Raw genomic sequence first — 24,593 nt, 5'->3', positions numbered from 1 at the left:
TTAGTTCCACATTGCCCAATGTCTCTTGGTGACTGAAGATTTTTGCCCCAATCATTCCCTAGGGTGTTAAGGTGCGTGATGAGACTTTGTTCTGTCTGGATCCCTTCAATAACCCACTCCTGTGGTTCACTCTACCACCCCAGTCCTGGTACTTATCGGTTATGTGAGGTGCTGAGTTCACTCTAGCAAGAACACGACACAAACAAACATCTATTTGAAAGCCTTTAATGGAACCAGTGACCACACTGCCACCTCTTTGGTCAATGCTCTGCCACATTACTACAAAGATCCCTGCTGGAGGGAAGGGAGAGGTATCAGGACAACAGCTGAAGGGTGGCAAAATGAAAAATAAACAATGATACAATGTGGTGGTGGGGGAGAGGTGGTAGAAAGAAGAGCACAGGGCCATGACCCCTTCCACAGTATGACCCCACACGAGGTGTTAGAAGCATCAGCCCCATAATACCCTCCCACCATGTGCCTGGGGAAAGATCCCCACCCTGCCTGTCACCATCCTGTAGAGATACAGGAGGAAGCAGCCTCAAGTTAGTAGCCCCCACCATTGGGTCTTGCTTGCTGTTCAGCTGTCATCCCTGGTACCATTGTGGTCTCTGGTGCTGTGGGTCTGAGAGACCGTCTGCAAGGCAGCCTGTGGGATGGAGAGAAACAGGTGGTGAGAGATGAAGTCACAGGAGACAAATTGGTCAGACATAGGGGAAGTGAGAGGTGGAGAGGTGATGGGACAGGAAACAAGCTTTGGCCCACTGCTGAAGCTGGGCACCTACAGGAAGCACACAGGAGACCATTTGGCCCTACTCCATGCTGCTACATTAGTCAGGAGGCAGGGCCATTTGGTTCTTATGGGGAGCGACAGCAATACATGGTGACGTTAAGGAACTCAGCGCAGGGTTAAATTCAGTGGCCAGTCTTAGCGGGTCAGGGAGTGCCCCTGTCCCCCACAGGGCCTGTGTCCATACTGACCTCTGCCAAGTCTGACTCGTCTGTTGACTGAGTGCTGGTGCCCTGGGCAGGATCAAAGAGTGGTGAGGGTGGGCACTGCAGACTGTCACCCACCACGTCCAGGCAGTCCTATAGGGGATAGTAACACTGTTAGAGAAAAAGACTCACCCTAGTCCTACCCCAATACCCCTCCTGTAACCTCTTCAGGACCTGACAACCCTCCCGTCTGTGACCCCCTCCAGCCCCTAAACCCCTGATCCATGTAATCCTTTCAACACAATCTCCCTTTCCTCCTTCAGTTACCCAGGTCCCTAAGCTCTGGAACTCCTTACCTATGCCTCCCCATCTCCCTCACTGCACCAAACCTTTGGCTAAGATCCCTTCGGCTCTGATCTAAGGGGTTTGCAGTGAAAATGTCCAGAGCCACCAGGAATGCTGAAGGTGCAAGATCCCAGTCCACATGACCTTGTGTCTCTCCCTGATGATCTGGTTGGCTCTGGCTGGAATTGTAAGCAAACCCAAAGACCACAGGGAGAGTTCACTGTTGGCTTACTGTTTGAAACCGCCGGCTACAACAAACCGGTGGTCTTGATTCAGAGCCTGGTGTTGCTGGGAGTTTGGGATCCCAAATCCTTCAACATCAAAGCCCCATTAATGCTCTGTGTCATTGGATGTGCCCTTCACATTCCAACACCTTACAGAGGATCCCCTGTGTGGATTTGAGTAAAGTGTTTGACAAGGCCCCTCATGGGAAGCTCATCCAGAAGATTAAGATGCACGGGAACCATGCTGAATTGGCCATTTGGATTCAGCACATTGAACACAGAAGGCAGTGGTCGAACGGATTTATTCTCGCTGGAGGTCTGTGATTAGTCTGCTGTTTATGGTGTATATAAATGACCTGAATGAAAATGTAACTGCATTAAGTAAGTTTGCAGATGGTATGAAGATGGGTGGTGTTTTGGGTAGTGTAGATGACTGACAAAGAATACAACAGGATGTAGATCAGTTGCAGATATGGGTGGAGAAATGGCAGATGGAGTTTAACCTGGCCAAATGTCAAGTGTTGCACCTTGGAAGGTCAGATGCAGAGAGACGGCACACACAAGGGCAAGATCCTAAACAGTGTTGATGAGCAGAGGGATCTTGGGGTTCACATTCACAGCTCCCTGAAAATGGCTACACAGGTTGACAGGGTGGTTAAATAGTCATATGCCATGATTGTTGAGGCAGAGTTCAAAAGTCAGTAAACTATGTTGCAGCTTTAAAAGCAAATCATCTGGAGTACTGCATACAATTCTGGTCTCCCCATTACAGGAAGGATGTCAAGACTTTGAAAGAGGTTCATCAGGATGCTGCCTGGATTAGAGGGCATATGCTAGAGAGGTTGGACAAACCTGCTGGAGAGGTGGAGGCTGAGGCGAGATCTGATAGAGGCTTAGAAGATTATAAGAGGCATAGATAGAGTAAACAGTTATCTTTTCCCCCAGGGTTGAAATGTCTGATACCAGAGGACGTGCACTTGAGGTGAAAGGAGGCAAGTTCAAAGGAGATGTGAGGGTTTTTTTAAAAAACTCACAGAAAATGGTGGCCGCGTGGGGTGGTGGTAGAGTTGCAAGAAAAAGTGTGATAACCCTTTGCAATTATCTGGTTTTCTGCATTAAATACTCAAAATCTGGTATGATCTCAATCTCAGTCATAATCATAGACAAACACAACCTGCCTAAACTAGGAAGACTCAAACAACTGTACTTTTCTTGTGAATAGAGAGTACAGCATTTAAACAATCACAGTCTAGGTTCAAAAAGTACGTGAACTTCTGGGGTAATGCCTTCTACAAAAGCTATTTGGAGTCAGGTGTTCCATTCAATGAAATGAGATTGGAGGTGTGGGTTGTTGAGGTGCCCTGCCCTAAAAAGACACAATGTCAAGTTACTGACAGAGCCTGCTCTTCTCAAGAAAGATCTGTTTATGTGCACTGCGCCTCCATCAAAACAAGCATGAAGCTAGAAAAGGCTACAAAGGCATTTCTAAAGACCTAAATGTTCATTAAGTCCACAGTAAGAGAAATTATCTACAAATGGAAGAAACTCAGTACTGTTGCTACTCTCCCTAGGAGTGGGCGTTCTTGCAAAGATCACACCAAGACCATGACGTGTAATGCTGAAGGAGGTGAAAAAGAACCCAAATGTATCACCAAAAGACCTGCAGAAATTTCTAGAACTTGCTAAAGTCTCTATTCATGCGTCCATTATAAGAAAAACACTAAACAAGAATGGTGTTCATGGAAGGACACCATGGAGGAAACCACTGCACTTCAAAAAAGAAAAAAATTGCTGCACATCTCAAATTTGCAAAAAATCACCTGGATGTTCCACAACGCCTTTGGGACAACGTTCTGTTGACAGATGAGACAAAAGTCCAACTTTTTCACAGAAATTCACATTGCTATGTTTAGAGGAAAAAGGGAACCGCACACCACCCCAACCGTGAAGCATGGTTGAAGGAAGATCATGGTTTTAGAGTTCCTTTACTGCTTCAGGGCCCGGACAGCTTGCAATTGTTGAGGGAACAATGAATTCACAATTGTATCAAGACATTTTACAGGGGAATGCCAGGGTAGTGGTCTGTCACCTGAACCTTACAGAAGTTGGATGATGCAACAAGACAATGATCCGAAACACAAAAGTAAATCAACAGCAGACTGGTTTAAAAAGAACAACATTTGTGTTTTGTAATGGCCAGACCTGAACCCAATTGAGATGTTGTGGCACATCCTGAAGAGGGCTGTTCATGCAAGGTATCCCAGGGATATTGATGAGCTGAAACTTGATCACAATGACCTCCTTGTCGTTGTCATCAAATCTGATCATCAGCTTCAGGAAACATTCGGTGGAGGTTATTGATGCGTAAGGAGGTTCTACCAGTTATTAAATACAATGGTTCACATACTTTTTCCAGCCTGGATTGTGAATGATTAACCAATGTGTTCAAAAAGACATGAAAAGTGTAACTGTTTGTGTTATTAGTTTAGGCAGATTGTGTTTGTCTATTATTCTGACTCAATGAAGATCAGACCACATTGAGTAATTAATGCAGAAAACCAGGTAATTGCAAAGGGTTCACAAACATTTTCTTGCAACTGTACATTAGACTTTTAAGAGATGTTTCATGGCACATGAATGTGAGGGAAATGAAAGGATATAGGCATTGTGTAGGCAGAAGAGATTTGTTTAGTTGGCCATCTGATTCCTAATTTAAATGGTTAGGCACATTGTGTGCTGCACTGTTCTATGTTAATCTCCCCATAAATCCAGTCGCCCCCTCCCCTGCACTCCTCCCACACACCAAGTAATGTGAGATCACACCCCTCACACACTCACCTATACATGACTAACTTGCTGTATATCCAGTCATCCCCTCCCCTCCCACCTACCAGGTACTGTCGGATCACACCCCTCACACACTCACCTACTCATCCCTTCCCCTCCAACACACCCTGGACTGTGACACCACAGCATTCAGACACACGACATACATTGGAGCCTACCCCTTCCTGTACATCCAGGCACCTCTTCCCCTCCAACACATCACATACACACCATGCTCTCCCCATCACTCCTTGTACACGTTTGTACATCCAGCCAGTCCCCTTTGCCATCTCTACACGAGACCAAGATGCCCAGGAAAGGCTCCTACAAAATTCTGAACACGAGATTCTGCAGTTGCTGGAAATCAAGAGCCACACACACAAAATGCTGGAGGAGTTCAGAAGTTCAGGCAACATCTATGGACATTAATAAACAGTTGAGGTTTCAGTCCGAGACCATGCTCTGATGAAGGGCTTTGGCCCAAAATGTCAACCATTTATTCCCCTCCATAGATGTTGCCTAACCTGCTGAGTTCCTCCAGTGTTTTGTGTGTTACAATATTCTCAGTTAACATAGCCCAGGTCAGGTTTCCTGTGGTGAGCGACTCTCCCTGTCACTTCCCCCCTGGACAGACTAGCTTCATCAGTCAGTCCCTCCTTCCATCACTGATACACAATGGGCCCAGAAGGACAAGGGCAGGGGATGCTGAGAAATATATCAACTGTCCTTTCCCTATTTACATCCTGGGAACTCCCTCTCTGACAGCATTGCAGAAACACCTTCACATGAGTGCTCTGAGGAGGGAGATAACTCCTATGTTGCCTGAGGGATGAAGGTGACAAATGTTGAATTCTCTCATCCTGGAGGGAGGACGGGCCAAGGTGCACTGCCCCCAGGCAGCATTTCAGAAAGTGGACATTCGTGCCCAGAATTTCCAGGCACCCCAGCCCCCCACCATCCTGGGCTCACCTCGCTGAACTCCAGCGGCAGCACTTCGGACGGCTGGAGCTCGGCTGCACTCAGGTACATGTCGGCCGGCCCGCTCTGCAGCTGCTGGGAGGCACAGAGGGCAGGTTCAGGCTGGTACATCTGCGGGGGCACCTGCAGATGTAGGGGGCAGCAAGGCTGCTCAGCCTGGCTCAGGGGCACAGGCTTTGTGCAGGGCACCTCCTTCACCCCCACGCACGGCTGGAACAGTACCTGGCTGGGGTCTTGACAGATATCTGACAGCAGGTTAAGGTGAATAGCATTCTTGGGGGGTTTCTTCTGTGCCACCTTCCCCATCCCCATCCTACCACAGGGTTGACAGAGAAGTGCATCTATTTTCCCCAATGTGATCTGGAGACCACACCGGAGACCCCAAACACAGGACCCACCCTTAAACAGAGGGATCACATAGCCACAACCCCAGTGAGGGTGTGTGAAGAAGGATACGGTTAAGGCAGTGCCTACTGAGTGGAAGAGAGGGAGCAGGACACCGGAGCCCATCTGTCACCACCACACAGCGCTGGGTCTGACGGGCGCTGGGCTGTGCCTGTGCCTGCTGGGAAAGAGAGGAAACAATGGTCAGTGGGGCAAAGTCCACCACATCTGCCCACAGCTCACCCCAAAGACAGCCGACTCACCCAAAACCGAACCACCACACCCAATACCCACCCTGATCCCTCACCCTCAACTTCTCATGTCCTGTCCCTCATCCACCCAATCACCCTAACCTCACTCCCAATCTCCCACCCTGACCCCCTGCCCCCGCCACACCCAATCCCCAACCTAACCCCTCATCCACCCTCAGACCTGGTGTGGGCCCCCCTCACTGGCCATCGCCCGCCTCTCCTTCAGTTGCCGGTGTAGCAGTGCCTCCAGCCCATATCGCCGGCGATACCGTCGCAAGGCCCTTAGCTTGCGCAGGTCCACCCGCTCTTTCATCAGCATGGCCTCCGGGTTACCACCTACCTCCAGCAATGGAGAGAGAGAGAGAGAGAGAGAGAGAGAGACAGACAGACAGACAGACACTGGGTTACACCATCAGTCCCATTCTGAACCCCTTCCCCCCACCTACCTCCTCAGCCACACACCAAGTTACCTATTCCTTAACACTGGTCACTGAGGGGGTAATAGAATCATAGAAAAACACAGCACAGAAACAGGCCCTTGGCCTCACCTAGTCCATGCCGAACCATTTAAGTCACTCAATCTCATTGACCTGTACCTGAACCATAGCCCTCCATGTACCTATCCAAATGTCTCTTTAATGTTGAAATTGAGCTCACATGCACCACTTGTTTTGTCAACTCATTCCACATTCTCACCACCCTCTGAGTGAAGAAGTTCCCCCTCATGTTCCCCTTAAACTTCTCACCTTTCATCCTTAACCTATGACTTCTAGTTGTAGTTCAACGCACCCTTGGTGGAATACCCTGCTTGCATTTACTCTATCTACACCCCTCACAATTTTGTATACTATCAAATCTCCCCTTATTCTCTTACGATCCAAGGAATAAAGTCCTAATATAAAACTCAAAATAATTAATTGTACAACTATTCACCCCCCCCCCCTTTTAATATGACACACCAAATCATCACTGGTGCAGCCAATTGGTTTTAGAAGTCACATAATTAGTTAAACGGAGATCACCTGTGTGATTGTAGTAAAAATACACCTATATCTGGAAGGTCCAATTGTTGGTGAGTTGGTATCCTGGCAAAAACTTCACCATGAAGACAAAAGAACACACCAAGTAACCCCGCAAAAAGGTTATTGAAAAGCACAAGTCAGAAGATGGATACAAGAAAATTTCCAAGTCACTGAATATCCCTTAGAATAAAGTTAAATCAATCGAGAAATGGAAAGAATATGGCACAGCTGTAAATCTGCCTAGAGCAGGCCGTCTTCAAAAACTGAATGACTGTGCAAGAAGGGGACTAGTGAGGGAGGTCACCAAAAGTCCCATGACAACCTTGGAGGAGTTACAAGCTTCAGTGGTTGAGATTGGACAGTGGCAAAGAGAAAGCCACTGTTGAAAAAACTCACATGAAATCTCAGCTAGAGTTTGCCAGAAGGCATGTGGAAAACTCTGAAGTCCGCTGGAAGAAAATTCTATGGCCTGATGAAACCAAAATTAAGGCCCACACACAAAATGCTGGAGGAATTAAGCTTTCTGGCTATCAGACTAAACACTATGCTTGCTGTTAGCCAAACACCACACATCATCAAAAATACAGCATCCCTACCGTGAAGCACGGTACTGGCTGCATCAGGCTGTGGGGATGCTTCACTGCCGCAGGCCCTGGAAGGCTTGTGAAGGTAGAGGGTAAAATGAATGCAGCAAAATACAGGGAAATCCTGGAGGAAAACCTGATGCAGTCTGTAAGAGACCTGCGACTTGGGAGAAGATTTGTTTTCCAGCAAGACAATGACCCCAAGCATAAAGCCAAAATTACACAGGAGTGGCTTAAAAATGACAAAGCAACACCTCGCACTTGTCTGTATTGAATTCCTTCTGCCATTTTAACAACTGGTCCAGATCCCACCGATCTTAGTGTCATCCAAAAATTTGCTGATCCAGTTACCCACATCATCATCATGCAGATCATTGATATAGACCCAGCACCAATCCTTGTGGCACTCCACTAGTCACAAGCTCCAGTAAGAGGGGAAACCATCTACTACCGCTCTCTGACTTCTCCCACAAAGCCAAAGCCAATGTCTAATCCAATTTATTACCTCATCTTGAATGCCGAGTGACTGAACCTTCCTGACCAACCTCCAAGGTTGAAACTTGTCAGATATGACCATAAGTTACAGGAGCAGAATTATGCCATTTGGCCCATTAAGTCTGCTCCGCCATTTCATCACGGCTGATCCATCTTCCTTCTCAGCCCCAATCTCCTGCCTTCTCCCTGTATCCCTTCACGCCCTGACGAATCAAGAATCTATCAACCTCTGCCTTAAATATACCCAATGACTTGGCCTCCAAAGCCACCTGTGGCAACAAATTCTACAGATTCATCACTCTCTGGATAAAGAAATTACATCTCACTGAGGAATTCTATGCAGAATTAAAAAGGCTAGAACCTAACTGACTTATTGGCAGCTTGACAAGTCGCTCTGTGAAAATAATGTGTGAACAAAGAAGTGTTTGTTCCATGAGAAGCTTCTTAGCCCACCCTTATCTGTATGTGATAACAATGTATAACAGCGGCTCCATGCAGTATTCTGGGCTCACTTGGCTGCAGATTTTCTCAAGCTCAGTGACAGTTATTCCCTGGGTCTGAACCTAAAGGCCTTTGGTAGAGAGGCAGATCGACATCATCTTTGTTTTAAAAGGATGCTCTCTATCCAGAGGCTGTGTCCCCTGGTCTTAGACTCTCCCACCATAGGGATTCCTCTCCACATCCACTTTATTGAGGCCTTTCAACATTTGACAGGTTTCAACGAGGTCACCCCTCTGAATTTTTCTGAATTCTAGTGATTACAGACCCAGAGCCATCAAACGCTCCTTTTGATCTCGGAACCGTTTTCGTGAAAATCCTTTGATCTGTCTTCAGTGTCAGCACATCCTTTCTTAGATAAGGATCCCAAAACTGCTCATAATACTCTAAGTGAGGCCTCACCAGTGCTTTATAAAGCCTCCGTATTACACCCTAGCTTTTATATTCAAGACTTCTCGAAATGAATGCGAACATTGCATTTGCCTTCCTCACCAGACTCAACCTGCAAATTAACCTTTAGGGAATCCTGCACAAGGACTTCAAAGTCCCTTCGCATCTCAGACTTTTGAATTTGCTCTCCATTTAGTCTACCCTTTTGTTTCTTCTACCAAAGTGCATGATTGTACACTTCCTGACACTATATTCCATCCGCTAATTCTTTGCCCATTCTCCTAATCTGTTTAAATCCTTCTGTAGCTTCTTTACTTCCTCAAAACTATTGCCTCTCCACCCATCTTCATATTGTCTGCAAAGTTTTCAACAAAACCATCAATTCCATCATCCAAATCATTGACACATAACACAAAAAGATTCAGTCCCAACTCAGACCCCTGTGGAACACCACGAGTCACTGGCAGCCAACCAGAAAAGGCTCCCTTTGTTCCCACTCTTTGCCTCCTGTCAATCAGCCACTACTTTATCTATGCTAGAATCTTTCCTGTAATACTATTTGCTCTTATCATGCCTCACCTGGTCAAAGGCCTTCTGAAACTGTAAGTATACAACATCCACTAATTATTTGTCTATCATGCTTCAAATAATTCCAAAAGATTTGTCAGGCAAGATTTTCCAATGAGGAAACCATGCTGACCTTGGCCTATTTTACCATGTGCTTCCAAGTACCCAGAAACCACATCTTTAACAATTGATTCCAACATCTTCCCAATCACTGAGGTCAGCCTAAATGGCCCATAATTTCCTTTCTCCTGCCTCTCTCCCTTCTTGAAGAGTGGAGGGACATTTGCAATTTTCAAGTGCTCTAGAACCATGTCAGAATCAACTAATTCTGGAAGGGTCATTATTAATGCCTCCACAATCTCTTCAGCTCTTTCAGAACCGTGGGGTGCAGACTGTCTGGTCAGGTGACTTATCGACCATCAGACCTTTCAGTTTCCCAAGAACTTTCTCCCTAGTAATGGCAACTTCACCCACTTCTGCCCCCTGACACTCTCGAACGTCCAGCATGCCTTACCAAGGTCCATACAGGCAACATCCACTGCCTTGCCTTAATCAACTTTCCTGGTAACTTCCCTGAAAAACCCTATGACCTACCTTGGATAAAGCCATGCTGACTATCCCTAATCAATTCCTGTCTATCCAAATACTCATATGCAGTCTCATAGAATACCTTCCAGTAACTTTCCCACCACTGATGTTAGGCTCACTGGCCTATAATTCCGTGTTTTATTTTTACAGTCTTTCTTAAACAGCAGAATAACATTAGCTATCCTCCAGTACCCCACCTGTCACTGAGGATGATTTAACTATCTCTGCTAGGGCTCCTGCAATTTCTGCACTTGCCTCCCCCAGGATCCAAGGGAACTCCTTGTCAGGCCCTGGGGATTTATCCACCATAATTTGCCTCAAGGACAGCAAACACCTCTTCTTCCCTAATCTGTATTGGATCCATGACCTCGCTGCTGCTTTGCCTCACTTTTATAGACTCTGTCCATTTTCCAAGTAAATACAGATCAAAAAATCCTTTTAACATCTCTCCAATTTCTTTTGGCTCCACAAACAGATTTCCATTCTGATCTTCAAGAGGACGAATTTTGCCCCTTCCGATCCTTTTGCTCTTAACGTATCTGTAGGATCCCTCAGGACTCTCTTTAACCTTGTCTGTTAGGGCAACCTCATGCCTTCTTTCAGCCCCCTGATTTCTTTAAGTATTCTCTTACATTTCACGTACTCCATAAGTACCTCATTTGGTCCTACCCGCCTATACCTGCTACGCACCTCTTGATTTCTTAATGAGGGCCTCAATATATCTTGAAAACCAATGTTCCCAGAACCTATTATCTTTACCTTTTATTCAGATGGGAACATACTTACAAAATTTCAACTTTAAGGCTTCCCACTTGCCAAGTACACCTTTGCCAGAAAACCACACTTGCGAGATCCTTTCCGATATCATGAAGATTGGCCTTTCTTCAATTTAGAATCTCAACCCACACACCAGACTTATCTTTTTCCATGTTTGCTTTGAAATTAACGGCATTATGATCACTAGAAACAAAGTGTTCCCCTACACAAACTTCTGTCACCCGCCATGTCTCATTCCCTAATAGTAGATCAAATATCACACACTCTCTCATTGGGACTTCTATGTACTGACTAAAAAAACTTCCCTGAACACATCTGACAAACTCTATCCCATCTAGTCTTCTTACAATATGGGAGTCCCAGTCAATAAGTGGAAAGTTAAAATCACCTACTATAACAACCTTATGTTTCTTGTAACAGTCTGCGATCTCTCTACAAATATGTTCCTCTAAAATTCTGTGGACTGTCAGTGGTCTATAATATAGCCTCATTAACACGATCATACCTTTCTTATTCCTCAGTTCTACCCATAAAGCCTCATTATACGAGTTCTCCAGTGTGTCCAGACTGAAGACAACCATGACATTTTCCTTAACATGTATTGCTACCCTTTCCCCTTTAATCCCATCTGCTTAGTCACGCCTAAAACAATGGAACCCCGGAATACTGAGTTGCCAGTCCTGCCCCTCCTATAACCACGTCTGACTAATGGCTACAATATCATAATTCCATGGCCCGAGCTCATCTGCCTTTCCTTATGATACTTCTTGCATTAAAATATACACCACTGAGAACATTAGTTGCACCATGCTCAACCTTTTGATTCCTGATTTTGTCTGAAGTCTTAACAACGTGTCTCCACAACCTCTCCCCTATCTGTTCTGGCACTCTGGTCTCTCCCCCCCCCCCCCCCCCCCACAACTCTAGTTTAAATCCCACTATGTAGCACTAGCAAACCTTCCTGCTAGGGTATCAGTCCCCCTTTGGTTCAGGTGCAAACCATCTCTTCTGTACACGTCCCACCTTTCCTGGAAGAGAGCCCAACGACCCAAAAATCTGATGCTCTCCCACCTACACCAACTCCTTAGCCACATGTTACACTGTATGATCTTTCTATTTCTGGCATCACTATTTCGTAGCACAGGTTGCAACCCTAAAATCACAACCCTGGAGGTCCGTCCTTTAAGTTAGCACCTAATTCCCTAAACTCACTTTGCAGAACTTTGTCACTCTTCCTACCCATGTCATTGAGTGATACTTGTACAGACCACGACTTCTGGCTGGTTAGCCTCCCACTGAAGAATGCTGAGGACTCGATCCAAGATATCCTGAACTCTGGCAACAAACCTTCCTGGAATCTCATTCTTGTCCATGGAACCTCCTTTCTGTTCCCCTCATGAACCACTTTTCACCACAGCTTGCTTCTTCTCCCCCCTCCCTTCTGAGTCACAGAGCCATACTCAGTCCAGAGACCTGACCACTGTGACTTTCCCCTGTTATGTCACTCACTCCCCTCCCCCAACAGTATCCAAAGTGGTATATCTATTGTTGAGGGAGATGGCCACAGTGGTATTGTCCCCTTCCTGACTGTGTCCTGCACCTAGGATGTAACTACCTCTCTACATGGCCTGCCCTTCACCCCCCACCCTTCCGAATCACCTTCTAACACAGAGTGTTAGAAGCTACAGCTGGCAAGTGCTGCAAGTGTAGTAGCCAGGGACAGCATTGAACTAATCCTGCCTGGCATCCCTACTGTTTAACTTTGTAATAAAGAGAAAATAACAAATAAACTAGGGGGGAAAACCCTACCTACAGCTTTTTCACCTTCTCTCAGTCAAGCCTCTCCTTGCTGAAGCCTCGAAGAACCATTCTAACAATGGCGCCCCAACGATGGTCCAAAACTTCAAAGTATGTTCAGCACCCGTCTCTGTACACATTCACCAGTCACTGAGAAGGTACCACAGTGTAGCCTGTCCCAGACACCACCCAGCTGTACACATCCAGCACTGCCTCCACCCTCATGAGCTCTGTGCTCCCTCCACAGCCCATGCTCTGCCCTGACTCACCGGCAGCCTCAAGATCGGGCTTGCAGGAGTGCAGGTAACGTCGCCTCTTCTCCTTCAGCAGGTGCTGGAGTCGTTTGAACTGGTCGATGTAGAGTGACTGCAGGCGGATCAGCTTCTCCCGCATCACCAGTGCCACCTCCTCCGCTGTGTACACTCCTGCGTGCCTAGGGGTATTGTAACAGGTTAATCTTTGTGCCCAGTTGAATGTCTCATCACCACTGTGGCCTTAAATGTAACAGAAATGTCTAGAGGGTCTCTGATCACTATTATGGGAATATACCATGAGAATGTAATACTGTGGGGATAGCCATAGGAACATGGTGAACCTAGGGCTGGGGCTCGTCAAGAGTGGTGACAAGTGATGACTGGTTCTAACTGGGTGGTCTGAGATGGTGCTATGTATGATGCTTCACTTACTGCAGCATCTCGTATCAGTGGAAAGGGTATAAAGTAGAGTGGTTGGGGGGAGGTAGTTTTCTGGGGTTTCACCAAGAAAAGGGGTGCTGTGGATCAGCATAACGGGAGGAGGTGTGCTGCAGTGAGACGGGCCTGTGCACGCCTAGATAAGTATCTCAATGCTTGCTCTGTTCTGTCTTAATAAATGTAGTATTGTAGTTCTAAGTACTGGTGATATTGGTGTTGATGTCTTTCTGTCTCATAGTCAGAAGGAGAACCTGCAGTTTTAACAAAATGCTGGGTGCAAGGCAGGAATGTCAAAGACTGGGAGAGGAGGATGTGAGTGGGTGCAGTGAACTGGGACATAGTGGGTAGAATAGGAAGCAGCTTGGCCCAGAGAAAGTGACAGAATGTGAAGAGCCTCTTTTCCTTCATGTTGGGCCTGCACTAAGTCGACTCACTCTGAGGACAAGCTGGATCTCGATTGATGGGAGCCTCAGGGTCAGCGCACAGTTGGCTCTCACTCATTCACTCACTTCAGAGGGTCCTCCTGGTCGCTGTCAATGCTGTCGGCCTCACTGTCCGGGTCGCCCCTCCATGTCTGGTCCAGAAGCACTGTCTCGGGCTCCCCCTCACTCCAACTGTCCTCATCTGTAGGTGGATGGACAGGAGGGCATCAGAAGCTGGTTGGGCACCCCACCACCCTGTCTTGCCTTGTCTCATCCATCCTCATCTCTCAATCCCTCAAGTGAGACCTGTCTGCCTCTGCTCCAACACATCCCACCCTTCACTGTGAGCCCATGTCTTGGATCTGGACTCTCAGGAATCCCCTTTTCAGTGCCAACTAGGATCATTCTGATTTTAAACACCTCTCATTCCTGAAGCTCAAGGAATAACCTCCCACTCTGCTGCTACAATAGTAGCTTTTGGATCACCATCCCTGAAAAACAGCCTTGTGGTTTTATACAACTCTAAGGTAACACCTCAGTCTCCTACACTCGAAAAATCAAGTCACAGGCCTGCCTAGTCCTCACACTGTGCTGTGTTGTACTGTTCTATGTTCTACCCAAACTCTTTCTACAACACAGTTCCGGGTGCAGCCTCATCAGTGCCTTAAACATAATAGATTCTGCAGATGCTGGAAATCCAGAGCAACACACACAAACTGCTGGAGGAACTCAGTATATCAGGAGGCATCCATGAAAGTGAATAAACAGTCGATGTTTTGGGCTGAGACCCTTCTTCAGGACTGGAAAGGAAGGGGGGGGTGGGAAGAGGTCAGAATAAAAGGTCGGTGGGGGGAGGGAGAGGGAAGGAGAACTAGCCAGAAGGTAATGGGTGGGAAAGGTAAATGTCTGGAGAAGAAGGAATCGGAGAGGAGAGTGGACCATGGAAGGAAAGGGCACTAGGGGGATGTGAAGAGAAGTAGCAAGAGGCCGTGAGAAATGAGAGAGGGAAGGGAGAGGAAAAGAAAAAAAAGAGAGAAAAAAAAAACCCAGAATTTCTCTCTTGGCATATCCCTGCAAGTGAGAGAAATGGTACATCTGCCCATACACCTCCATTCAAGGCCCCAAACAGTCCTTCCAGATGAGGCAACACTTCACCTGCAAATCTGTTGTGATCATCTATTGTGTCCAGTGCTCCCAATGTAAATTAGGGGACCACTTTGTTGAGTACCTCTGCTCCATCTGCCAAAAGTGGAATTTTCTGGTGACCAACCATTTTAATTTCTATCCCCATTCTCATTCCGACACGATGGTCCATGGCCTTCTCCTCTGCCACGATGAGGCCACTCTCAGGGAGAGGAGCAACACCTTACATTCTGAATATTCTGACTGGGTAGCGTCCAACCTGATGGTATGAACACTGCTCTTGCCTTCTGGTATTTTTTTTCTTTCCCACTCTGGCCTCTTAACCCTTCACTCTTCTCCTCGCGTGCCTATCACCTCCCCTGGTGCCCACCCCCCCCTCCCCTTCTGCCATGGTCCACTCTCCTATCTGATTCCTTCTTCCCCAGCCTTTTACTTTTCACATCCACCTGGCTTCACCTCTCACCTTCCAGCAATCCCCTCGCCCCCCAGCTTTTTATTCTGGCATCTTCCCCCCTTCCTTTCCAGTACTGATGAAGTGTCTTGGGGACACAGAGGGCATGGGGTGGAGATTGCACCAGATCCATCCCTGGGACCGAGAGTCTGTTCTGTGAGGAGACTGGTCCTGTATTCTCTGGGGTTTCTACGGAGGAGATAATACTATGGCATTTAACAAGGCAGGCATGGAGTTGATGTTCCCTCTCGTAGGAGGTACAGGAGTCCCAGTCTAAATGGTCAGCTGTTCAGGACCAAGAAGAGAAGAAATGAAGCTACATAACTCAGAGACTCAGTGGCAAGGAGGGGCAAGAGACCACAGCAGGGTTATACTCACTGCTAACAAGTCACCATATTGGGAAATAAGCAGGGAAGGAGGGAGAGAGTTATACTTATTCCAGTCCATGAGACCATAAGATATAGGAGCAGAAGTAGGCCATTCAGCCCATTGAGTCTGCTCCACCATTCAATCATGGGCTGATCCAATTCTTCCGGTCATCCCCACTCTCCTGGCTAATCAAGAACCTATCTTTCTCTGCCTTAAATACACCCAATGACTTGGCCTCCACAGCCACTTGTGGTAACAAATTCCACAGATTTACCATCCTCTGACTAAAGTAATTTCTCCACAATTCTGTCCTCTCGAAAAAAAAATGCTCTGTCCGTGCCCTTCCCTCTCCCACGCCCACTGGAACCTGTACCAAGTATCTTGCTGGCCTCGCTCTGGCTGCTGTCTGGTCCCTGGGAGCCCAGATCACTCTTCAGGTAGCTGCTGAGCTGGGTGAGCAGCACCTCAGGCGAGGGGTTGGAGCTAGGCTTCTTCGATGGGACCCTCATGGCCAATGCATTCCTTCGGGCATGCTCTGTACAGAAAACGATCCTGCAAAGGGAGAGTGGAGCAGAAGAGGACAGATGGTTAGAGGGCAATGCGCAAGCCCAAAGCTCCTGACCTAGCCCAAGCCCTAGTATGTGTTAGGGAAGAGGGACCATCACAAAAGTTCCGAGGCCAGGAGACATTTCCTTACTCCTCATCAACACCATGGCTACAAGAGCAGGCGAGGAATCCTGTGTGACTGGCACCCAAGACCCCTGACAGCTCAAGGTCTTTCCGCCATCTACAGGTCAGGAGTGTGATAGAACACCCTCCACATCCCTGGGGTGAGAAGCTCGACCTCACCTGGGACAAAGCAGCACACCATCCCACATACCTCCCACCCCCAAAACACAACCATTCCCTTCACCACTGGCAGACATTAGCTGCAGCGTGCAGACATTTGCCTGGGCTACTCCAATAGCCCCTCCCAAACTCATCACCTCTTGCCCAAGAGGGCAGCAGCAGATGCAAGGGATCACAACCACCACCCAACCCCTCTGCCCCATTGCACGCTCCTTCTATGAGCCACACTCCACCTCATCTGGGAAACGTATCATCGTGCTTTTCCCAGCACCAGGTCCCAGAAGCCAAGGCCACCACCTACCCATCTTTCTTCTCTGGTTTGGGTGCTGCATTTGGGCACCTCCTGCTATTTTTGGATGAGATGTAACTGCACTGCTTGAAGGGAGCATTCTTGTCCTCAAGGATGTGCTTGAGACAGAACTCCTGGCCCTCCAATCGGGGCTGCGAGCATGGGCGGTGGGAGAAGGAGCAGGTCAGGGTCTCTTGCACCCTGGGGATAGGGGTGAGACGCCCCCGTGTGGAAGGCAGCACATGGATCCGGATTCTGTTCATGGCCACGGAACCTCCCTTAGACCCACGTTGACACCTGTAAAACACAACCAGGAGTTCGTTCATGCTCCTTTTTCCAGACCGGGCTTAATTCCCTCAATCACAGAGGTCCTCGGAAGGACAGTTTGGTCCTGCACAAATGCTGATGGTGGGGGTGTGTTAGGAGACAGACAGAGATTATCAAAAAAGAAACCTCTGTTCACCCAGCAAGAAGTTTACAAGAACCCCAAAAGCAGCCTGGTCCACCACTTGTCAATGTTGCTGTTGGCCACACATTGACCTCAGCTCTGTTCTTTCCCGTCAGTCCTCACAGCTCCTCTGCAGAGTAAAGGTCCACCTGCCTTGGGACCTTGAATATCTTCAGTTATTCTGCTTACTCAAATAATAGAGAGAAATGGACCATTAATTACCCTGTTACTGTGTATCTGCACCCCCCCCCACCCCACCGTTCTAAACACTCCCTCACCTTGATAAACATTCTCTGAGTATCCATCCTGTTGAGGCCCCTCAGTATCCAGAATCAGGTTTAATATCACTGGCATAAAAGCTCATAAGATACAGGAGTAGAATAAGACCTTATTCTTCTGAATTCCAGTGAGTAGAGGCCCAGAGCCATCAAACGCTCCTCATGTAATAAGCCTTTCAATCCTAGAATCATTTTCATGAACCTCCTTTGAACCCTCTCCAATGTCAGCACATCCTTTCTTAGATAAGGGGCCCAAAACTACTCACAATGCTCCAAGTGAAGCCTCACCAGTGCTTTATAAGCTCTCAACATTACATCCTTGCTTTTATATTCTAGTCCTCTTGAAATGAATGCTAACATTGCATTTGCTTTCCTCACCTTTGACTCAACCTGCAAATTAGCCTTTAATATATATATATATATATATATATATAAAATTAAATGAGCAGTGCAAAACAAGAGCAAAAATGGAAAAACAAAAAACCTGAGGCAGATATGTCACCTGGATCAGATAGACTACACCCGAGGGTTCTGAAAGAGGTGGCTGAAGAGATTGTGGAGGCATTAGTAATGATCTTTCAACAATCAATACAATCTGTCATGGTTCCAAAGGGCAGGAAAATTGCAAATGTCACTCCACTCATTTAGAACTGAGAGAAGAAGAAGAAAGGAGATTATCGGCCAGTTAACCTGACCTCAGTAGTTAGAAAGATATTGGAGTGTATTATTAAGGATGTGGTTTCGGGATACTTGGAGGCACATGATAAAATAGGCTGAAGTCAGCGTGGTTTCCTCAAGGGAAAATCTTGCCTGACAAATCTGTTGGAATTCTTTGAGGAAATAACAGGCAGGGCAGATAAAGGATGTTGTTTACTTGGATTTTCAGAAGACCTTTGACAGGATGCCGTGCATGAGGCTGCTAAACAAGAATCAGAATCAGGTTTAATATCACTGGCATATGTCGTGAAATTTGTTGTTTTGCAGCAATGAAAACTATAAATTACAACAAGTATATATACTACATTAACTTAAATACGTTGTGCAAAAAGAGAGGAAAAAATAGTGAGGTAGTGTCCATGGGTTCATTGTCCATTCAGAAATCTGATGGCAGAGGGGAACATGCTGCTCCTAAGACATTGAGTGTGCCTTCATGCTCCTGTACCTCCTCCTTGATGGTAACAATGAGACGAGGGCATGTCCTGGCTGATGAGGGTCCTTACTGATGGATGCCACCTTTTTGAGGCATCAGCATTTGAATGTTGGGGAGGCTAGTGCCCATGATGGAGTTGGCTGAGTTTACAACTTTGCAGCTTTTTCCAATCCTGTGCAGTGCCCCCTCCCTCCATACCAGATGGTGATGCAACCAGTCAGAATGCTTTCCACACTACATCTGTAGAGATTTGCGAGTCTTTGTTGACATCTCAAGACTTCTCAAACTTATAATAAAATAGAGCTGTTGTCATGCCTTCTTTGTAATTGCATTAGATTGATTAGTGTGCCTCTTGTTCTTCCAAATCCCAACAAGTACAGGCCCAACTTGGTCAACCCTTCCCCACCCTGTTCCTGCAGGAATTGTCCCAGTGAATCTTCTCTGCACTGTCTCTAATGGAAGACCAGAATTGTAGGCTGTGCTCCTGGTTTGGCCCTGACAACATCCTGTACAATTTTTGACTCTACTGCAAAACATGGATACAAGCCATTCAGACCAAATCCCGACAAACCAGTCTCCTCCAAGTGCTTCTAAATGATACCACTGTATCTGCCTTAACCACTTCCTCTGACAGCACATTCCATATATTCACCACCTTCTGGGTGTAAAAGTTGCCCCCTTTTAAATATTTCCCCCTCAACCCTAATCTATGCCCTCTACTTTTGGCTCCCCCTACCGGTGAGGGGGAGGGGGGAACTGTACCATTCACCTTATTAGTGCCTTTCTATAAAGTCAGCCCTCCTCCTCCTACATTTCAAGGAGTAAAGACCTAGCTTGGCCATTTAACTCAGGTCCTCTATTCCTAGCAACACTCTCATAGACCTTTTCTGCGTTTTTTCCAGTTCAACCACATCATTCCTATAACAGGGTGACCAAAACTGTACAAGGTACACTAAATATGGCCTCACTAATGAGTTCTGCAACCAGACTCCGAGTTCTAATCCTATATACTTATACCGCTAAGGCCTTCAGTACCACTACACCCCATTGTGCCCTACCATTTATAGTATAAATCCTGCACTGGTTTGATTTTCCAAAATGCATCACCTCACACTTAACTCTATTAAAAATCCAGTTGTTATGCCTCGCCCCAACTCACCAACTGATCAAGACCCCCTTCTAATTTATTATGCCCTTCATCATCATCATCATCATCTAATTTTATATCCTCCACAAACTTGCTGTTCAAGTCTTGTGCCTGTGCACCAAAATTATTTGATATACAAAATTTGTAAATAACAAGCAACAAAGGTCCCAACACCGACCTCTGTGGTATACTACTAGTCACTGGTTTCAAACACCATCCTTTGCTTCCTACCTGTGAGACAATTTTGAATCCACCTTACTAGCTCTCCCACAATTCCATGAACCTAACCTTCCAGACCTTGTCTAATGCTTTGCTAAAGTCCAGGTATCCACAGCCCTACCCTCATCTACCTTTTGTTGTAACAAGTCCTTTGTGCCTTTCTCCTCTACCTCTCTGTGATCAAGGCCATGGCTCTATCTGTTTTCCTGATTAGTTGCTCTACCTGCAGATTTCACTTCAGTTGCTCAACACAAACACACACAGGTTCCTCTGCACAGTAGAATTCAGTTTCTCTCCACACAATCGATATTTTGCTCCTCTATTCTCACTCCAAAGAACCGCATACTTCCCCAATACTCATCCACTTACATTTTTGCCCAACAAAGGCATCAAATAGAACCTGGAATAAACTGCCTGTGCCTGCTCTGCTATCCAAGACTGATGATTTACCTCAGCATTAGCCGCTGTCCACAAAATACCAGAACCCTTGTCTCACTTAGCATCTAATATCTCAACCCTGATGAGTCTTCGATAACTCTCTGCATCCTCCCGTTTCTGGGCACAGGCAAAATCTAAAATTTTGCCAACAATACCACGGTAAAATCTCAGGTGGCGTAGAAGAGTGAGTTGGATCAGCTGGTTGAGGGTTGTCTCACAACCACCTTACACTGAACATCAAGACCAAGGAACTGATTGTGGACTTCAGGAAGGGGAAGTTGGAGAACACACACCAGTCCTCATTGAGGGGTTTGAATTGGAAAGCGTGAGCAGTTTCAAGATCCTGTGAGTCAGCACCTTAGAGGAGCTATCCTGTGCCCCCACCCCACCCTTCATCAGGACTGGAAAGGAAAGGGGAAGACACCAGAATAAGGCGGTGGGAGGGTCAGAAGAACAAGTTAGAAGGCGATAGGTGAAGCTGGGTGGGTGAGGAATGAAGTGAGAAGCTGGGCAGTGATAAGCGCAAAAGGCAAAGGACTGGAGAGGACAGGAGTGGATAATGGGAGAATGGGAAGGAGGAGGGGCACGAGGGGGAGATGACAGGCAAGTGAGAAGAGAAATCCATGTTCATGCCATTAGGTTGGAGACTATCCAGACGGAATGAGTTTTAACTCCTCCACCGAGAGTGGCCTCATCATGGCACAAGAGGAGGCCATGGCCTGACATGTCAGAACGGGAATAGGGAAAGGAATTGAAATGTCTGACCGACAGAAAATTCTGCTTTATGTGGATGGAGCTGAGGTGCTCGCAAAGTGGTTCCCCAATTTACATCGGGTCCCACCAATGTACAAGTGGCTACATCGGGAGCACCAGATACAGTAGACAATCCCAACAGATGCACATGTGAAGTGTTGCCTCACCTGGAAGCACTGTTGGGGAGTCCTGAATGGGCAAGTGTAGCATTTCTCTTACTTGCAGGGACGTGTGCCAGGAAGGAGATTCTGGTAATTTTGTTCTTTTTTCTTTTCCCCTCTTCTTCTGTCAGACGCAGGAATAAGTGCCAGGAGAGGGATTACAAGGGAGGTACAAGTGGATAAGGGAATCACAGGATCCTGCAGAAAGTGGAGAATGGGCGGGTAGGGTAAAGACGTGTTTGTTAGCATAGCAGAGTCACATTGAGATAGCAGAGAATGATTTGTTGGATGTAGAGGCTTATGGGATGATAGGTGAAGACAAGAGGAACTCTATCCTCGTTAAGGTGGTGGAAAGGGGTGAGTACTGCTGTCCAGGAAATGCAGGTGAGGGCAGCATCAATGGTGGAGGAAGGGAAACCCCATTCTTTGAAGCAGGTCCAGGAAAGGAAACCCTCCTCCTGGGAACACATGTTGCAGAGATGAATGAACTGATAAAAGGGAATTGCATAGGGTGGGAAGAGGAACAGTCAAGATTGGCATGGTAATCAGCTATGTATTGCCATTCTGCAGATGCTGGGCATCTTGAGTAACACAGACAAGTGCTGGAGGAACTCAGCTGGTCAGGCAGCATCTGTGTAAGGGAATAAACAGTTGATGTTTTAGGGCAAGACCTTTCATCAGGATGTGTCAGTGATAATAAAATATGATTCAGATTGTACCCCATCCGTTATTTATTTATTAACTTCCATTAATGCCCCACCTCCCCCTCGTACCCCATCCATTATTTTTTATAATCTTTTAAAATCCTTTCTCTCTCACTCTGTCCCCCTCACTATACCCCTTGCCCATCCTCTGGGTTCCCCCCCTTCCCCCTTTTCTTTCTCCCTGGGCCTCCCGTGCCATGATCCTCTCATATCCCTTTTGCCAATCACCTGTCCAGCTCTTGGCTCCATCCCTCCCCCTCCTGTCTTCTCCTATCATTTTGGATCTCCCCCTCCCCCTTTCAAATCTCTTACTAGCTCTTCTTTCAGTTAGTCCTTGTCTAGTGCACATTCTGGAGCAGAGGGTGGCGGTAATGCACCATTAAGCTGGATGCCAACCGCCGTAAAACAAGATACAGACAGACAGACAGTCCTGACGAAGGGTTTCAGCCTGAAACGTCGACTGTATCTCTTCCTAGAGATGCTGCCTGGCCTGCTGCGTTCACCAGCAACTTTGATGTGTGTTGCTTGATTCAGATTCACTTCTCCTTTAAGGCAGTGGTGTAGATTGTGAAAAGCGGCAGGCCCGTCTCTGCAGTTATATTTTAGGTTGATTAATAAAGGTAAGTATTCCTTATACTTTCTTAACACTATAGTCGTCTGTGGCCAAATCTCCTAGAGATTGCCTTTAAACCCCTAACGCCAGAACGGATCTTTACCCAACTAGATTAAGAGCAGTTTTGGTGTTGGGACTTCCATGAGATAGCTACTGAATTGACTACTGACCCCATGGAAGATGTGTTTTAGGACCGGCATACCCAGCCTTGCAAGTGACTTAAGCTTCAACATGGTTAGTCGTCTGTGAGCTATTACTGTGAATGGAGTGTTTGGCCAAGGATGCAGTTTGTAACCACATGGGAGGCAGAACGTGTTTTGGGGTGAATATTCGATCTAGAAGGTGGAACGATACAGATTTTTGTTGACCTCTGAACCTCTGGAAGCCACACCGCCATCTTACCGCCATCAAGGGGACCATCCCGCCAACCCCATGCCGCCGATTCCTCCCAAAAGTCAACCTCCTCCCTCCCCCCCTCCCCAGACCTTCCAGCAGGTTTCTCCTTACCCTCCACCCTACCTTCCCTGCAAAACCCAGAGCCATATTTCCTCAGAAGCACGACTTCACCCTCACTCCGTCAACGATCTTCTGGCAACGGATGACCGTGGAAGCGCGCGATCCCACTCCTTCCTCTTCCTATTGGTCGGATTCCAAATGCTCCTCGTAGCTACTGGATGTTACGTCCGTCAATCAACGCCGGACGGTAATACGAAGGCGCTTTGCGGTTGATCACACCCTTCTAACAAGCTCCCGCGGCTATTGGATGCGTAGGTCAATCAACACCGGCGGTGCTCTCAATTATTATTTCTTTACTCCACGCACTGGTACTGTACCCACCTCCCTGATAGGTAGATTAAAAACAGCCGCACAGCGCCGCTTGTTCTTATTGACTATCATCTACGTCAATCAGTAAAAACTGGCGCGGTTCGAAAATACATACCCGAAAATCTGAGATCAAAATAGAATGTGATTAATATACTAAAAGCTGCATAGGCAGCGCCACTGAAAAATTAACCTTTTCAGGTCGATAAGGTTTCCTCAGGAATTAATTTTGGAATAAATGGTATCCGCCCTTAACAGCGACCTTCCACGCTCCGCACTACCCATTGGTTGTTTGTCAAGTCTATCGAGCAGCTAGGCACCAGTCCCGTTCCCTCAAATACTAAAGAGTGTTAAGACTATATCCCACCTACTCCCGTTGTGGATTGGCTAGCATATCGATTTGGTCAGGCGGGATTGGATGACCTTTCCGTCTTTTAAGACGGTGTATACGTAATCCTCTGGTTTTTATCACGAAGAAATTGCGTTGAGTTTTTACAGTAGGTGTGGCTTCAGTAATAAAGAATACTAAAGAAAGAAACTCTTGACGCATTGCGGCCGGGTAGGGAGCAGATGTCTCAATGGCCTCCCCCCCCCACCCTGTCACGAGTGTTCCTGTTGTGACTGCGCAGGAGCAGAGGTGGAACCCAATGTCTATATATAGGGGTGCCTCGGCGTTCTTCCCCCATTCCCGCAGAGGCTGCAGCCATGGAGGATCCGGCTATTCGATTAGCTCTCCAACTTCACATCGTTGTTTTTATTTTTTTCTCGAGTGTTTGCAGTTAGCGACCACAATAAAACGGGCTGCAAAGTTGGTCTTGCGAGTGTGTTTTTAATCTGGCAAAAAGAGGGAGACTTATGTTTTGAATTTAAAAAAAAATAGGGCGAGCCCTCTGCTCGAATTGGAGTTCGGCGCAGGCGGGAGGAGCGCGTGTGTTGACGTAAGGGGCGCGCTTGCTCACCCGCGGCGGTTCTGTTGCCGTTGG

At 47.0% G+C, this 24,593-nt stretch overlaps 1 protein-coding gene and 1 non-coding gene across 7 annotated transcripts; both read right to left on the bottom strand.

Moving 5' to 3' along the window:
- Positions 1-209: 209 nt before the first annotated feature.
- On the bottom strand, positions 210-23,905 carry kansl2 (KAT8 regulatory NSL complex subunit 2). 6 transcript variants are annotated; one of them, XM_072248596.1, is made up of 10 exons: positions 23,804-23,905; positions 16,890-17,174; positions 16,113-16,291; positions 13,864-13,978; positions 12,932-13,095; positions 6,126-6,280; positions 5,766-5,874; positions 5,301-5,554; positions 982-1,089; positions 210-649 (listed from the first exon to the last, which is right to left on the bottom strand). In XM_072248596.1, exons 2-10 carry the CDS (start codon positions 17,138-17,140, stop codon positions 581-583), a joined length of 1,404 nt encoding a protein of 467 aa, XP_072104697.1. In that variant the 5' UTR covers positions 17,141-17,174; positions 23,804-23,905; the 3' UTR covers positions 210-580. The 6 variants fall into 6 exon arrangements, with proteins under 6 accessions (XP_072104697.1, XP_072104700.1, XP_072104695.1 ...); XM_072248599.1 differs by lacking the exon at positions 23,804-23,905 and adding an exon at positions 23,729-23,752; XM_072248594.1 differs by lacking the exon at positions 23,804-23,905 and adding an exon at positions 23,296-23,535.
- On the bottom strand, positions 1,427-1,563 carry LOC140191960 (small nucleolar RNA SNORA2/SNORA34 family). The gene has a single exon (XR_011883968.1). It is a non-coding gene; the product is annotated as a small nucleolar RNA SNORA2/SNORA34 family (small nucleolar RNA).
- Positions 23,906-24,593: the final 688 nt, after the last annotated feature.

Source organism: Mobula birostris, chromosome X, assembly GCF_030028105.1.
Source record: "Mobula birostris isolate sMobBir1 chromosome X, sMobBir1.hap1, whole genome shotgun sequence".
NCBI classification, from domain to species: Eukaryota; Metazoa; Chordata; class Chondrichthyes; order Myliobatiformes; family Myliobatidae; genus Mobula; species Mobula birostris.
This window is presented reverse-complemented; position numbering and strand designations above follow the sequence as displayed.

What these genes read in the sequence shown, in the direction of transcription:
- kansl2 (XM_072248596.1), bottom strand. Translation starts at nt 17,140, where the DNA reads ATGAACAGAATCCGGATCCATGTGCTGCCTTCCACACGGGGGCGTCTC. An exon ending in CAGTAGGCACTGCCTTAACC is followed by an intron (nt 5,555 to 5,765) that starts GTATCCTTCTTC and finishes ACCTGCTGTCAG; the next exon opens with ATATCTGTCAAGACCCCAGC. An exon ending in ACGAGTCAGACTTGGCAGAG is followed by an intron (nt 650 to 981) that starts GTCAGTATGGAC and finishes TCCATCCCACAG; the next exon opens with GCTGCCTTGCAGACGGTCTC.